The sequence below is a fragment of the Apium graveolens genome, chromosome 8 (genome assembly GCF_009905375.1).
Source record: "Apium graveolens cultivar Ventura chromosome 8, ASM990537v1, whole genome shotgun sequence".
In the NCBI taxonomy this organism is placed as follows: domain Eukaryota; kingdom Viridiplantae; phylum Streptophyta; class Magnoliopsida; order Apiales; family Apiaceae; genus Apium; species Apium graveolens.
Window position 1 is genome coordinate 204,789,210 of NC_133654.1, and position 14,351 is coordinate 204,803,560.

The following is a 14,351-nucleotide window of genomic DNA, read 5'->3' on the forward strand; positions in this document are numbered from 1 at the left end:
GTCATCTGATTAACACCATAGTTAGCCAGAGAATCGATCTTCATAGACAAATCTTTTAGTTGAGTAGTGATAGCCGTAGCTGTATCCACTTCAAGAAATCCTGCTACCTTGCCCCGTGGCAATCTCTGGGGTGGATACTGATATTCATTAGCATCCATCAGTTCAATTAGATCATAAGCTTCCTCATAGCTCTTAATGCTCCACCTGATGCTATATCGAGCATGGGTCTGGACTGTGCTCCCAAACCATTATAAAAATAATTGATGATCATCCAATCAGGAATTCCATGATGAGGACACTTCCTAAGCATCTCCTTGTAGCGCTCTCAAGCTTCATATAAAGATTCTCCTGATTACTGCGCAAATTGAGTAAAAGCATTCATGATTGCAGCTGTCTTTGCCATAGGGAAGAATTTAGTGAGAAACTTTTGAGCAAGATCCTCCCAAGTAATAATTGAATCAGTTGGTAGAGAGTGTAACCAACTCTTAGCCTTGTCCCTCAGAGAAAATGGGAATAGTCTCAGCTTCACAGCATCTTCAGAAACACCGTTGAACTTGAAGGTGTCGCAGATCTCTATGAAATCCCTAATGTGCGTATTGGGATCTTCCGTTGCAGCACCCCAAACTGAACTGAATTATGTACCATCTGAATTATGCTAGGCTTGATCTCAAAGGTATTAGCTGTGATAGCTGGCCTGACAATGCTAGATTGAATGTCATTGATCTTGGGTTGAGAAAAATCCATCAAGGCTTTCGTTCGTGCTATTGGATCTCCCATTGTAATGAGTACCTGAAACACAACAAGTAAACCGTGAACGTAAAAGAGTCCGAGTTAGTGAACTTTAACGACCACTGATGACAAGCACATAAACTAAAAATTAACACCGAGTCCCCGGCAGCGACGCTAAAAACTTGTTAGGGCGAAAACACGCGTTAAAATTCACGCAAGTATGTGCGTTCGCAAGTAGTATAAGATATAAATCAGATTCGTTCCCACATATACTCTTTGGTTAATTTAAGAATATGCACATATGCAACAATGATATGGTTTTTATCAAATGCTAAGACAAATAAAAAGTTGAGATTTTTTATAACTAAGAATTAAACTAACAATTATAACTAAGAGAACAATAATGGTTGAATTAATATATATGACAAACATGGGATCCTAACTTCATTAAATACTTCATTCAATAGCCTTTTTGTTCTTAACCTTAGCATGTAATGGTGATGACACTAATTAGATAATACGAAACTAGTAAACGCCAACTTTCGTTGTACGAATACCCTATTACAAGACATCCACAAAAGAGATAGAAGCTGAATAGACACCAATTATGCATAATCCTTATATGTCTATAAGAATTGAAAACATAACGGTTTAATGCGCAAGTTATCTACCGTGATTACATAGGGCAAGTAAGATGGTTAAAATTACCTACGAATCATGCATAACAATAACACATGAACCTATGCTAGCATGGCAAGTTCTAACCCTCTATATTCACTCTCGCTTCAATAAAGATTAACACACTATCTTATATGTTAGCTACACATATAAGACGAATAAGCACAACGAGTACTAGGATATCAATCAATCACCACACACCAAGATATTGAAAAAATTAACTATAGAAATCCATAAGTAAATCCGTTAGAACCCCATGATAACGATTAGCCCATAATCGGACTCATCATCAACGTGGGTTCCGATGAAAGCATGATAATAAACAATATAAGAGTACTAGGGTTCGAAGATAAATCGAAAACAAGCATTCAAGTATTAACTATATTAAAGAAAATAAAAGTCTTCTTCTTCGTAGTCGTCCCGTGCTCTCTAGGTCTTCTTATTGCTCTCTCAGGTCTCCTTGTTGTTAAAAACGTCTTTTTATTGGTATATATAGGCTCCAGTATGACCAGAACTCTCAAAATCTTCAATTTCTACTAAAATCAGGATTCTGGTGCAGAAACCGGGTGCGGGCGCGCTGCTACAGGGCGTGGCCGTGCTGGAATAGTGTTTTCAGCGGCGCAGCGCGCCCGCGCTGACATTCTGGAAAAATTCTCACAATTCTTCTTTTGGTCGTATCTTGAGTTCTGCTCGTCAGAATTAGGCGATTCAACTGCCCACGCGAAGCTTACGAGATTCTCTGCAACTTTAGAATGACCTAGGCTTCCAATTCTGATATCTTTTCAGCATATTTCTTTGAAAAACTCCTTTCTTCATTTAACTGATGTCTGAAATGCAATAACGCAGAAACACATAAAAAATACCAACAACTTGAGTCCAAAATACCAACTTAAGCCTCCAATGAAGCGTTCCAAGTAGATATAAAATCCACTTATCAACCGGTCCAAGTCTTTTAACTTAATTGGGTCTTAATTAGACCATAACTTTGAGCCTTTAGAGCATTATTAATATAATATTAATTACCATACTATTAACTGGACTTCTCTTTCGGATCAAATCAGACCTAATTAATGCGATATTAATTAAGATTATTTTTATTCCCTACCATTTACTTTCGCATTAAATTCATGAATACTCCGGTCCTAGTAAATTTAGAATATAAGAGGTCGTTTGGTTGACACATATTTACCCGGATATTTGAAATACCTGGGAAGTGATAAGTGAGAGATTTGTTTGGTTCGACAAAATAGAGCTATTAGAAATGATTGGGAACTCCAAATACCTATGCAAAATAGGAGGTAGGGGCACTTCCTGAGTCAAACTTGAAAAACAAAAATAATCCATATATTATTTATAAATATATTTACAAATAAAATATTTTTCTTTATTAAAGTAGGTGTTAATAATTTTTTATATTTATTTTTAATTCCATGTAATAATATTTTATATTTAAAACTTAAGTTAGCGTAAGAATTTACAATTAAAAATATTAATATTGAAATCTAATTTTTAATTATCATTTCAACTCAATTTTATTTTAGAATTTCTAATAAACATTTATAATTTATTTAATATAAAAGATATCAATTATTTAAATTCATGTGTTATAATATCAATACTTATGTGTTAGTCCCTTAACAATGTAACAAGAATTACAGAAGGGAGGTTGAATGAAATTCTTGAATAAAAAATGTTCTAACTCAAATATATATATATAAGTGCGAATTGATTAGCAGAATGCGGAATAGATACTTGAAACGAATCAAAACACAAGTAATTAAAAACAAGAGTCTTTAAAAACTTTCTGGTGGATTTGAATGATTCCACCAGAGATATATAATATATATCGAGAGAACTCTGTGTGCAAAAAACTCACAGCTGCTTACAAATGATAACAACTAAGAATGAGAGAAATGCTAAGAATATAGCTTACAAATGTTTCTCTCTTTCTAACTGAGTTTCTTAGTTAATATTCTATTGCTGCTTATTGGTTTATATATCACCCAGATTACAAAGTAATAAGACAGGATAATAAAACAAAAACTATCAAGTCTAATACAATGCTACTTCATTACTCTATTCCAGCATCTTTGAATATCTTCATAATAGCATGGAAATGGCAATGCTTCTTTGTTCTCGAAAACCCAGTTGAATAGGCTACCACATTCCATTTGCATACACTTGACGCATGTGACTGTGTTGTCACTGTCAACAAATATTTGAATTCTTTATCTGTCGGGTTTATGATCATCCGTCGAGTTATTGATCATCCGTCGGGTTGTTGATCATCCATCGAATTCATTGTTGTTTATCTGTCGGGTAGCAATTAGGCACTTGACTCCATTTCATTTATGCAGAATTACAAGACATCATCTATGTACAATTAATCAACCTATTCTGCATAATTAGTTAAAGTCGACATGATTTATGTACTACTACAGATTCTAAATAATGTGCATGCAGAAATGTGCTACAAACCTATTGTTACATAAGCTACTCACTCGATGGATAATAAGTCATCATCCGTCAGGACTAAAATGAGTTATTCGTCGGGACTATAATCCTTATCCGTCGAGTGCTACATTTTCACTAAGTAAAATCTACCAAGGTATTTTGTTCATGAAATCATCAAGTATACAACATATGCACAACATTATGTTTGTTAAGACATTAATAAAAAAAAAATCGAAAAATAATGTGTGTATAAATATTTTTATTTTCAATTTATATATTAAAAAATTAATGATAAACACCAAGATAGTTATAATAAGCAAGATATAATAATTATCAAAATATAAAATTTATTATAAAAATGAAACTAGTACTTATATAAAGGAGAAGACGGGGGCGTTTAGGTGGCGCATCTCAAATCGCCTCATTCTATTTTTCTAATTTTTTCAATTATTTGAGTTAAAAAATATCAAAAATTATAATTACCTTATATTCTCCTAAATATATTATCATCATTCGTAATATTTTCTTAAAATTTCTACAAGATCTTTCACTAAAATTTTTAAAATCAACTTAGCATCTTAATATTCTCCTGAAGCTTCTTTTTTCATTTTAATTAATTATCCATCTCCTAAAGTTTCTACAAGATCTTTATAATTACCTTATATTCTCCTAAATATATTATCATCATTCGTAATAATTTCCTAAAATTTCTACAAGATCTTTCATTAAAATTTTAAAAATCAACTTACCATCTTAATATTCTCCTAAAATTTATTCTTTCTTTTCAAATTAATTTTCTATCTCTCCTAAAGTTTCTGCAATATCTTTCATTAAAAATTTTAAAATCAACTTACCATCTTAATATTCTCCTAAAAAATTTTCTTTCTCTTTAAATTAACTTCCCATCTCCAATTTTTTCATTAAAATTTTTAAAATCAACTTACCATCTTAATATTTTTCTAAAAATTCCACTTTCTCTTTAAATTAACTTCCCATATCCAAAATTTCTTTTTTATACAATTTCTCCTAAAATCAACGTACTGCATTATATTTTCCTAAAAAATTTCTTCAATTTGTAATCTATGAAATATTTCAAGGACAAGTATTTATAAATATGTTTTTTCAATATTATTTAAAATTATTATTTCATATGTACTTATGTAAATGAGAACATGAACCCGGTGAGGTGTCGCCTCTCATGTCGTTTCAATCTATTTTTGTAATTTTCTCACATTTTTAAATTATTAAATAGAAAAAACATTATATTGGTTATTAACTAATAAATAATATAATTTTATATTATTAGATTTATGAATAATGAGCAAACGGCTTATTAGAGTAAACATGTTTAACGAGAGAAAGGCTTTTTTTAAATTCTATGATTTATAATATTTATTGATTATTCAATAATTTAGAATGACCAAGATCTGATTAGAAATACAAAAATTTTAAAAAATGAAATATTATTTTAGAAGATCGCTGCGAAGCGCGGATTCGTAAACTAGTTACAAAAGAACCTCGATAAATGAATACCTTTGGGACCAAAAAAAAATATTCATTTGGCGAGATTATTTATTTATCGATTAATGAATATAATATTTATTTATCGATAAATGAATAATAATTCATTTAGATGATATTTTTAGACTTTTTTTTGTAATTATATCATTTTGTATATATTAAGTTCAAATGTACCTGGTAGTTATAACTTTTATGCAAACTTTAATTACATTTATATTTTTAGAATTCTAGATTAGTTGTATATGCATGCATGGAGTAGATAAAGTGCACTGTACCATGTATTGAGACTACTGTGTACATGCATGATAGTTAGAATTAAGATGTCTACTCAATACCTCATACCAAGTTATATATAATTCTAAATTCTCACTGTATCTTTATAACACAATCATATTACTATTTTGGTGTTCAATCTACTATAATGGCTTCCAACGAGCAAGCAAAACCAGTAACAAAAAATACTTTAACAGATCAGATAAGGAGAGCCATGTGTGAGCATAAGGAGCATCCAAGTATTAGCCAAAAAGATATGCAAGCATGGGTGAAAGAAAATTTTGATTTGGTTACTAGCCAAACCACAATATCAAATACTCTCAAAAGATCGTCGGAATATTTGTCTGATGAGATGAAAAATAGCAATGTTAAGAGGCACAAGTCAGCTAAATATCCTGTACTAAAGAAAGCTTTATATGAATGGTTTCTTCAAAAACAAGAGAAGGTGAATATGTCAGGAGAAATGATCCAGGGTAAAGCAAAAGAGTTTATGCAGAAAATGTATGGAGAAACAAACTCAGAATTTAGCTTTTCTAGTGGATGACTCGAACGTTTTAAGGCAAGATATTCAATCAAGTCTTACCGACGATTTGGTGAGAGTGGTTCAGTTAACATGGAGGATATTGCAAATGCTTTACCCGAGATACGGTCAAAACTAGACCAATTCAACCTTAAAGATATATACAATATGGATGAAACCGAATTATTTTATCGGTTGGAGGCTGACCATTCACTTGCCACGAAGCAGCTTGAAGGGCGGAAGAAAGATAAGGAGAGAATCACTATTGATGTTTGCTGTAACGGTGACATGTCTGATAAAGTGCCTCTTTGGGTTATTGGTAAGTATGCAAAACCTAGATGCTTTAAGAATGTGAATATGAATAATCTTAATTGCGAGTATCGATTTAATAAGAAAGCTTGGATGACTGGTTTGCTTTTTCAAGAATATTGTCATTGGTTTGACAAGAGAATGAATGGTAGAAAGGTTTTCTTGCTAGTAGACAATTGTCCGACATATCCAAAGATTGTTGAAGGCTTGAGAAATATGGAGTTATATTTTTTGCCCCCTAACACAACTTCTAAAATTCAACCATGTGATGCCGGGATTATTAGAGCATTCAAAGTTCATTATCGACGTCATTTCTATTCTAGCATTTTGCAGATGCTTGAGGCTGACTCACCAAATCTTGAAAAAATAAATATTTTGGATGCTATTAATTTTGCTACCATGGCTTGGAGTTTTGATGTGACAACAAAAACAATAGCAAACTGTTTTCACCACTGTAAAATTCGATCAGAAGAAGTTGATGTTCCTGAAGTAGAAGATGGTCAGCTAGAACAAGAGATCCAAGATTTAACTAAACTCCTTTCTAAATTGAACTATAGAAATGTGATGAATGTTGAACATCTTCTGAACTATCCTGAAGAGAATAATGCGGTTATGGATTCTCCTACGGACGAAGAAATCATTGAAGTTGTACTAAATGGTGAGGCAAATGATCCCGAACCCGATGATATCATCACTATACCACAAGTATCCTCGAGAGAAGCTTTTCAAGCTATTGTCACTATAAAAAATTACATGCTGCAACATGATCAAAATATTCCAGAAGTGGTGCATGCTTTACACAAAATCAAGGATCAGATGCATTTTGGGGGAGGAAAGAAACAATCAACTTCGGAGGCATTTTTCGAAAAAATATGACTTATTAATGTGTTTGAAAATTACTCATTGAATGAAATGTATTCATGATATATTATATAAATAAATATATATTATTTGAAATATAATGATTATTCATTTATATTTACATAGGGCCTATAAAGACTTCATTTGTATTTATTCGTTAATGCATTAAGCGAAATTATTCGTTAAGCCCATTAGACCAAGTTGGGACCGAAGAAATTTATTCATTAGACCAGTTTATTCATTTATCGAACATTCATTTATCGAGGTTCTACTGTAGTATATAAAATATTACTATACATATATACGGTTAGCGTCCGCCCACGGATATTGACAGAATTGAAAATCCATTGTCCTGTAAAATTAAAAAAAAAAGTATAGTAGCGTTTTAACACTAAAAAACATCCATTTTGTGAAAAAAAAGAAAAACAAAAACCTAGATTCTCCATACTATACCTCTGTTGGTGGGTGAAGGACAAATTTAGCTTATTTTTACACAAAATTGACAAAAATAACCAATTTCTGAAAAGTTGGTCAACTTTAGCCGATGGGATACCCAACTGTCAGTGGAGTATCCAATTTATACAAGATACCCAACTGGCAGTGGAGTATCCCATATATGAAATACCCAACTACCAGTGGAGTATCTTATACAAATTGGGATACCCAACTGACAGTGGAATATTCAATCGGCCAAAATTGGCCACTTTTTCGGAATGACTATTTTTGTTAAATTTTTTCAAAAATCGGCTATTTTTATCATTTTTTCTCTGTTGGTAAAGTTTAAGTTTAATAAAATAATAATAATAATATTTCTAGTAAACATCAACGAAATAATAAAAATCACATTTTTCAAAAAAGGATAACAACTGGGACCCTATTTGCAGGTTTTTAATCCTCCAAACAATATTATTTTGCAACAGTCATCATTTCATCAAAATGTGTAGTTTAGAGAAACGTGGAAACCTATTCCTCATAACCCTAACCGGCGACGACCAACACCGTCTAAACCCTACTGTAATCTCCACCCTCCGATCTCATCTCTCTCAAGTCAAGTCTCAATCCACACGCGGCTCAGCTCTCGTCACCTTAGCTGAGGGCAAGTTTTTCTCAAACGGGTTTGATCTAGAGTGGGCTCAGAAGGTCTCTAACTCAGCTGATGAGGCCCATGCAAAGCTTAAAGAAATGGTGCAGCTGTTCAGGCCGGTTGTGAAGGAGTTGATAGAGATGCCTATGCCTACAATAGCTGCTGTAACGGGGCATGCTGCTGCGGCTGGGATGTTGTTGGCGTTGAGCCATGATCATGTTTTTATGAGAGGTGATCGTGGTGTTATGTATATGAGTGAGGTTGATATTGGCTTGCCTCTTCCTGATTATTTTAGTGTTCTTTTCAGGTATTTCATTTTTTATTTATTATTTTGGTGGATTCGAGTTTTGTTGTTTTGATTTGGATATTGTCTGCGAGAGTTTCCTGTTGGGGTTTTAACTGATTCAATGATGGTTTAGTTGATGTTGAGATTTGGGAATTGGAATGGGGCTAATTTTGGTTTTCAAGAATTTCGGGTTGAAATTGGGGGTTTCGGTTTCGGTTTCAATTTGATGGATATACCTAGTAACTTTATATTGGTTGAGGTTTGAGACTCAGTAGAGATGAATGATTATAGCGATTTAGTAGATGCGGAGATTTAGGACTTGAAATGATAGCTAATTGTAATTCGCAAGAATTTCTATTTGAGGTTGGAGGTTTTGGTCTCAATTAGATGGATAATCTTTGTGAGTTATTAAAAGTGGAGGTTTAAAACTAGACGGATAATTGCCAGTTAGTTACAATTTAGTGAAGAGATTGAAATTCCAACTACCAATTTACAAGATGCGAGAGATTTACAACCCTAGCTTTTAGTTAGGGGGCTGAGAATCAAGATGCTAGTAATTAGTTTTGTTAGCGATAGTTTCGAGTTGGGGTTTTAATTGATTCGATGATGATTTAGTAGATGTTGAAATTTAGGAATTGGAATGGGGCTAATTTTGGTTTGTAAGAATTTCAGGTGAAGTTGGGGGTTTGAGTTTAAGACGAATATACCTAGTAATTTAGTAGTAATTGTTGAGGTTCGAGACTCGGTGGTGATAAAGCGATTTAGTAAATGTGGAGATTTAGGAATTGAAATGGTACTAATTGGAATTTTCCAGAATTTCGAGTTGGGGTTGGAGGTTTCGGTCTCCATTAGACGGATAAACCTTGTGGGTTAATAAATGTTAGAGGTTTTAAACTAGATGGATAATGATAGCAATTTAGAGGAATTTGACTGTAGTGATTGAATTTGCAACTATCAATTTACAAGATGTGAGAGATTTACAACGTTAGTTTTCTATTCGGGGTTTGAGAATAAAGATGCTAGTAATTTACTTAAGGTTCTAGTCGAGATTCAAGTCTTAATATTGATACAGCTTGTAATTTGCTACTTCAATTACTAGAAAATGTAGTAGTAAATCACGAGAGTTCCATTCTGACTGAAGACATTATGCATGTATCTATTCAAATTGTGGTTAACAAGTCCGAAAACAAATGAATATATAGCTAGATTAATGTTAATTTGTGATTGAATTATAAAGGAAACTGTCAATTGTTGATGTTATATAGGAGCAAGGTGGCATCTCCAGCAGCAAGGAGGAACGTGTTGTTAAACGGAATGAAGTTGAAGGCAGAGGATGCGGTGGCAATGGGTATAATAGACTCAGCATACGACAACGCGGAGAAGACGGTGGAGGCGGCAGTGCAGCTGGCGGAGAAATTGGGGAAGAGGAAATGGGATGGTGTAGTGTATGGCGAGATAAGAAAGTCGTTGTATCCAGAACTATGTGACATTGTGGGATTGGTTGGCAAAGATTTGGCCACATCACGGCTTTGATCTTTACTCTACCGGACTTTAATTAAGTTATATGGGTGCTCACGATGTGTTAGGTGAAAATAATGTTACAGCTTACAACTTACAAGTTGGCATGAGGTGTTCACAATGTTGTTATATGATTAATTGGAATTGAAGTTTCATGGCAGATTGGCAATTTATTGTACTATTGGGGAATATTGGGGAATGATTTGGGAATGATCAAATAGAAATTAAAATTAAAATAAAAACTAGAAACTAATTTAAGACATTAGATCATTCTAATTTAATAGTCTTCCTTAAAGCACAACACTTAACTAATCTATACCCTCACATACCTAATTTCAGTTTTTCTCTTTCGTTTTTAATTTGATTTTTTTCGTAAAACGGTAAGTTTTTCTAAAATTCGATTTCTATTTTTCTCGATTGATTTGTATAACATATATGTTATATTTTGAAGTTACTTTTTTTTAAAAATTATTTAATTTTTAATTTCTAGTTTCTATTCTAAAATGGTTTATATTAGAGTAGTCCTTTACTCTGTTTATGATTGTTTTATAGATAAATAAACTTGATTAGTCAAATGCTAAATTTGGATTCAAGTTTGAACACTATACTACCCTGTTGATGGTTTGAACACTATACTACCCTGTTGATGATTATTTCTGAGGTGAACCTACTTATTTGGTCAAATGTTAATCTTATATTTGTTCATTGTTTTAATAACAAACTCTTTAAGCATCTCCAAAAGTGTCCCAACTCATTTTTCAAACTAATATTAAAAAAGTGACTCAGTTATTACATAGGTTAATATGTCAAATTTCAACAATACTCTTTATATTAACTCTTTATTTATAATTTACTAGCTTACGGCCCGTGTGATGCACGGGTCTTGGTTAAATATTTATATATTTTTATTTCTATTTCTATTTTATGTAATTTTATTAAAATTCTATATAAATAATTAAATACTATATAATAATTAAATAATTATACTTTAATTATGTATAATTTCAAGTTAAGTTCAAATAATTTAAATAGTATATGATTGATGAGATCTATGTAAATGTTTGTTGTTACTGAAATTCAAACCTGAAAATTTATATGTATCTTTATAAATAATAATATAAATGTTTTTTGTTAACGGAATTCGAACCTGAGAACTTATATGTTTCTTTGTAAATAATAATATAAATGTTTGTTGTTGACGGATTCGAACCTGAGAACTTGTATAATGCATTTTTTTAGTTTTTGATCTAACGGTTCTAATTATTTGATGAAAAAGATCTGACGGTCAAGATAAAAGGGATAACCAAAATGAGGGGTTAACCAAACTACAAATTATACCTCATTCCAGTTATTATAGTAAAGTATAGATTAATAAATCAATTCCACTATGACCAAAGATTGTTTCATTATTGGTAGGTATTCAAATTTTATTAATAAAATATAAATTAAGTGGCTCTTGGAGTTTTAAAGAGCCTTTAAGAGCAAGTTCAACAACTTTCTTAAACCATTCTCTTAAGTCCAAATATAAAGAATATGACATAAATTTGCACTTCAAAAGTGTTCTAGTCGTTCCTTATATCACTAAGGCCCCATTTGTTTAGCCCTGAACACTCATGAATGAACATCCTGACCGATTCTTATCTTCAGTTCATTTGTTTAATAATTTTGTTAATATGAATGATTCATAATTTTCTTAATCATTCATGTAGAAAATTGTAACAGAATCGTTCATGAATGATGCTGCTTTCCTTTTTACCCATGTTTCTTTTTCAATTTTGTACGTGCTATCATAAATTTATATATAATAAAATAAATTACTTGATAAATAATTCTTTCAGTTCCTAATTTAATGAAATAACGTATTTTTAACATCAATAACAAATAATCTAACAAAAAATAAAACCAATTGATTTTGCGAATATTCTTTAATTAAAATTTAAATTTATTATCTAATATCTTGATGTACACTATTCATAACTAATCTTTTAAAACATTTTAGAAAATAAAGAATATACAACAAATATTATAAATGTTAACCAAATTATGTTATTGGCGGGATTCGAATCTTGAACCTATGATTATAAAATGTTATTTATACTGCAGCACATTTACATGAGTTAATATTTAATTGTAGTTAATTACTATAATGTGCTGAACAACCGATCTAACAACTAACAAATAATAGAGGTTGTTATGCTTATAATGGTATAGTATAGTACAATATATGTAATAAATTATAATTTTTTATTTCTTAGTCATTATAAATATTTATAAATGTTAAAAAATTATATAACCAAAAAATAACTTTTGTAAGTTTCCTAAAATTTATTATATAGGAGTTGATGCCAAAATTTTGTCATTTAGAAATCACAAAAAGAAAATTGTTGACCAAACAATATTATTCATTCAATATTCAGATTTTTGATTGATTCAGATTATTCAGAAATATTAATCATTCAGATATAAATGATTCAGATTTGACAAATGACCCCTAAGACACTTCTTTCATAGCTTATTTTTTAGGAACCACAACTCATCAAAGTGTCTTAGTGGTTCCTTATATCACTAAGACACTTCTCTCATACCTTATTTTTTTTGGAACCACAACTCATCCCTTATATCATTTTTATCAATAAAATATTGATTTCTCTTTTTTTTTTTAGTTTTTTTCTCTCCCTTCCTTCACATATAATTCAAATTTATTATTATTATAATAATAAGGAACAAAAATAAGGAATCATTATTGGAGTTGAAATTCAAAAATATGTCTTAAATTATTAATAGTTAATATTTTATAATATTTATAATGAACTTATTAGAACACTGTTGGACTTGCTATGAAAATCTCTTGAAGCTTCATTTTGAGTCATATTCTTTATTCTTAGATTTAAGAACATGTTTAAAGAGTTTAAATAGCTTAGTGAACTTTTATTCATAGGACTGCAACAGTGTTGATTGTTTCATGAACCATGGCTGATCTAATTTACGTTATTTTTTGGAGTATTTTTTTTTATTGTTAAGACTTTGAAGTTTTAATTCAAGAAAAACAGTTTTTTTTTCTGTTTCAAGAAAATGATACTACTCTGTCTCATTATAATTATTTTTTAGAAGCTTGCACAAATACCAATTTTTACATTTATTACTCCCTCCATCTCATTTTCACATTTGACTTTGATCCACTCAAATTGACTAAAATTTGATTGAAGTTTATTAATATTTTATAATTAAATAAAATAAAAAAATTACATCATCCAAAAGTAGATTTAATCTACTTTAATATATAATTTTTAGTTTTTTAAAATAATATAAGAGTAATGTTTAATTATCGGTCAAAAATTGATCAATTTAACTTTTATAAAAGGAAATGTGATAAGTAAAATGAGAGAGAGGGAATAAATGTTTAGTTAGATAATTTTACAAAACTATCCCTACTAAATTTTTTAGTTATGTGAAAAATATTAGCTGCATTTAATGAGGCCAAAATTGAAAAACACTGAGCAAAAAAAAGTACGAAAATAAGAAAAAAGAACTCTGAATATCCATTCTGAAAAACCACTTATAATGTATGATTATTTATTTACTTTATAACATGATTGTAAAAATCGGTAATCGGTACTAGTACCATAATCGATAACTCAGAACAAAAATCAGATATATTTAAATATTTTATTAATATTTAATATATTTACCTTATTTATTATGAATTATATAATTAAAAAATAATTTATAAATATTAATCAAATTTCAAAAAATAGATCAGTTAAATATTTTTGAAAAATTAATGTAGAATTTTTAGAACACATGTTTTATAATAACTATTTTGCAATTATTATAAAATCAAATTAGAACTCATAAACAATTTGTTAAACATTGACTATTTTACAACTGAATAAAATAATCTTATATCAGCAAATTTTATTATTTTGACGTAAAATTGAAACTTTTGTACTAGAATAAGAGGGTCGGCCAAAGCGAGCCAACCCTATTGGGTTCCACAAATTATGTCGGCCATATGTCTTGATAGCCATACAGCACTCCCCTTCTAGGGAGAGCGTGGCATATTTAGCCAACCGACCCTTTTAATTTTCAACTTACTCGGCGCGATCTATCATATACAA

At 30.6% G+C, this 14,351-nt stretch overlaps 1 protein-coding gene, 2 non-coding genes and 1 pseudogene across 3 annotated transcripts; 3 read left to right on the plus strand and 1 right to left on the minus strand.

Moving 5' to 3' along the window:
• The first annotated feature begins 281 nt into the window (after positions 1-281).
• On the plus strand, positions 282-388 carry LOC141682244 (small nucleolar RNA R71). Its single transcript, XR_012559646.1, has one exon. It is a non-coding gene; the product is annotated as a small nucleolar RNA R71 (small nucleolar RNA).
• A 5,415-nt stretch (positions 389-5,803) lies between these two features.
• LOC141680270 (CENP-B homolog protein 2-like) lies at positions 5,804-7,360 on the plus strand (annotated as a pseudogene).
• An 889-nt stretch (positions 7,361-8,249) lies between these two features.
• LOC141678249 (enoyl-CoA delta isomerase 2, peroxisomal-like) lies at positions 8,250-10,393 on the plus strand. The gene is made up of 2 exons (XM_074484515.1): positions 8,250-8,736; positions 9,981-10,393. The coding sequence occupies exons 1-2, from the start codon at positions 8,282-8,284 to the stop codon at positions 10,246-10,248; spliced, it is 723 nt and encodes a 240-aa protein (XP_074340616.1). The 5' UTR covers positions 8,250-8,281; the 3' UTR covers positions 10,249-10,393.
• Positions 10,394-14,188: 3,795 nt separating this feature from the next.
• LOC141681897 (U11 spliceosomal RNA) lies at positions 14,189-14,315 on the minus strand. Its single transcript, XR_012559315.1, has one exon. It is a non-coding gene; the product is annotated as a U11 spliceosomal RNA (small nuclear RNA).
• Positions 14,316-14,351: the final 36 nt, after the last annotated feature.

What these genes read in the sequence shown, in the direction of transcription:
- LOC141678249 (XM_074484515.1), top strand. Translation starts at nt 8,282, where the DNA reads ATGTGTAGTTTAGAGAAACGTGGAAACCTATTCCTCATAACCCTAACC. An exon ending in TATTTTAGTGTTCTTTTCAG is followed by an intron (nt 8,737 to 9,980) that starts GTATTTCATTTT and finishes GATGTTATATAG; the next exon opens with GAGCAAGGTGGCATCTCCAG.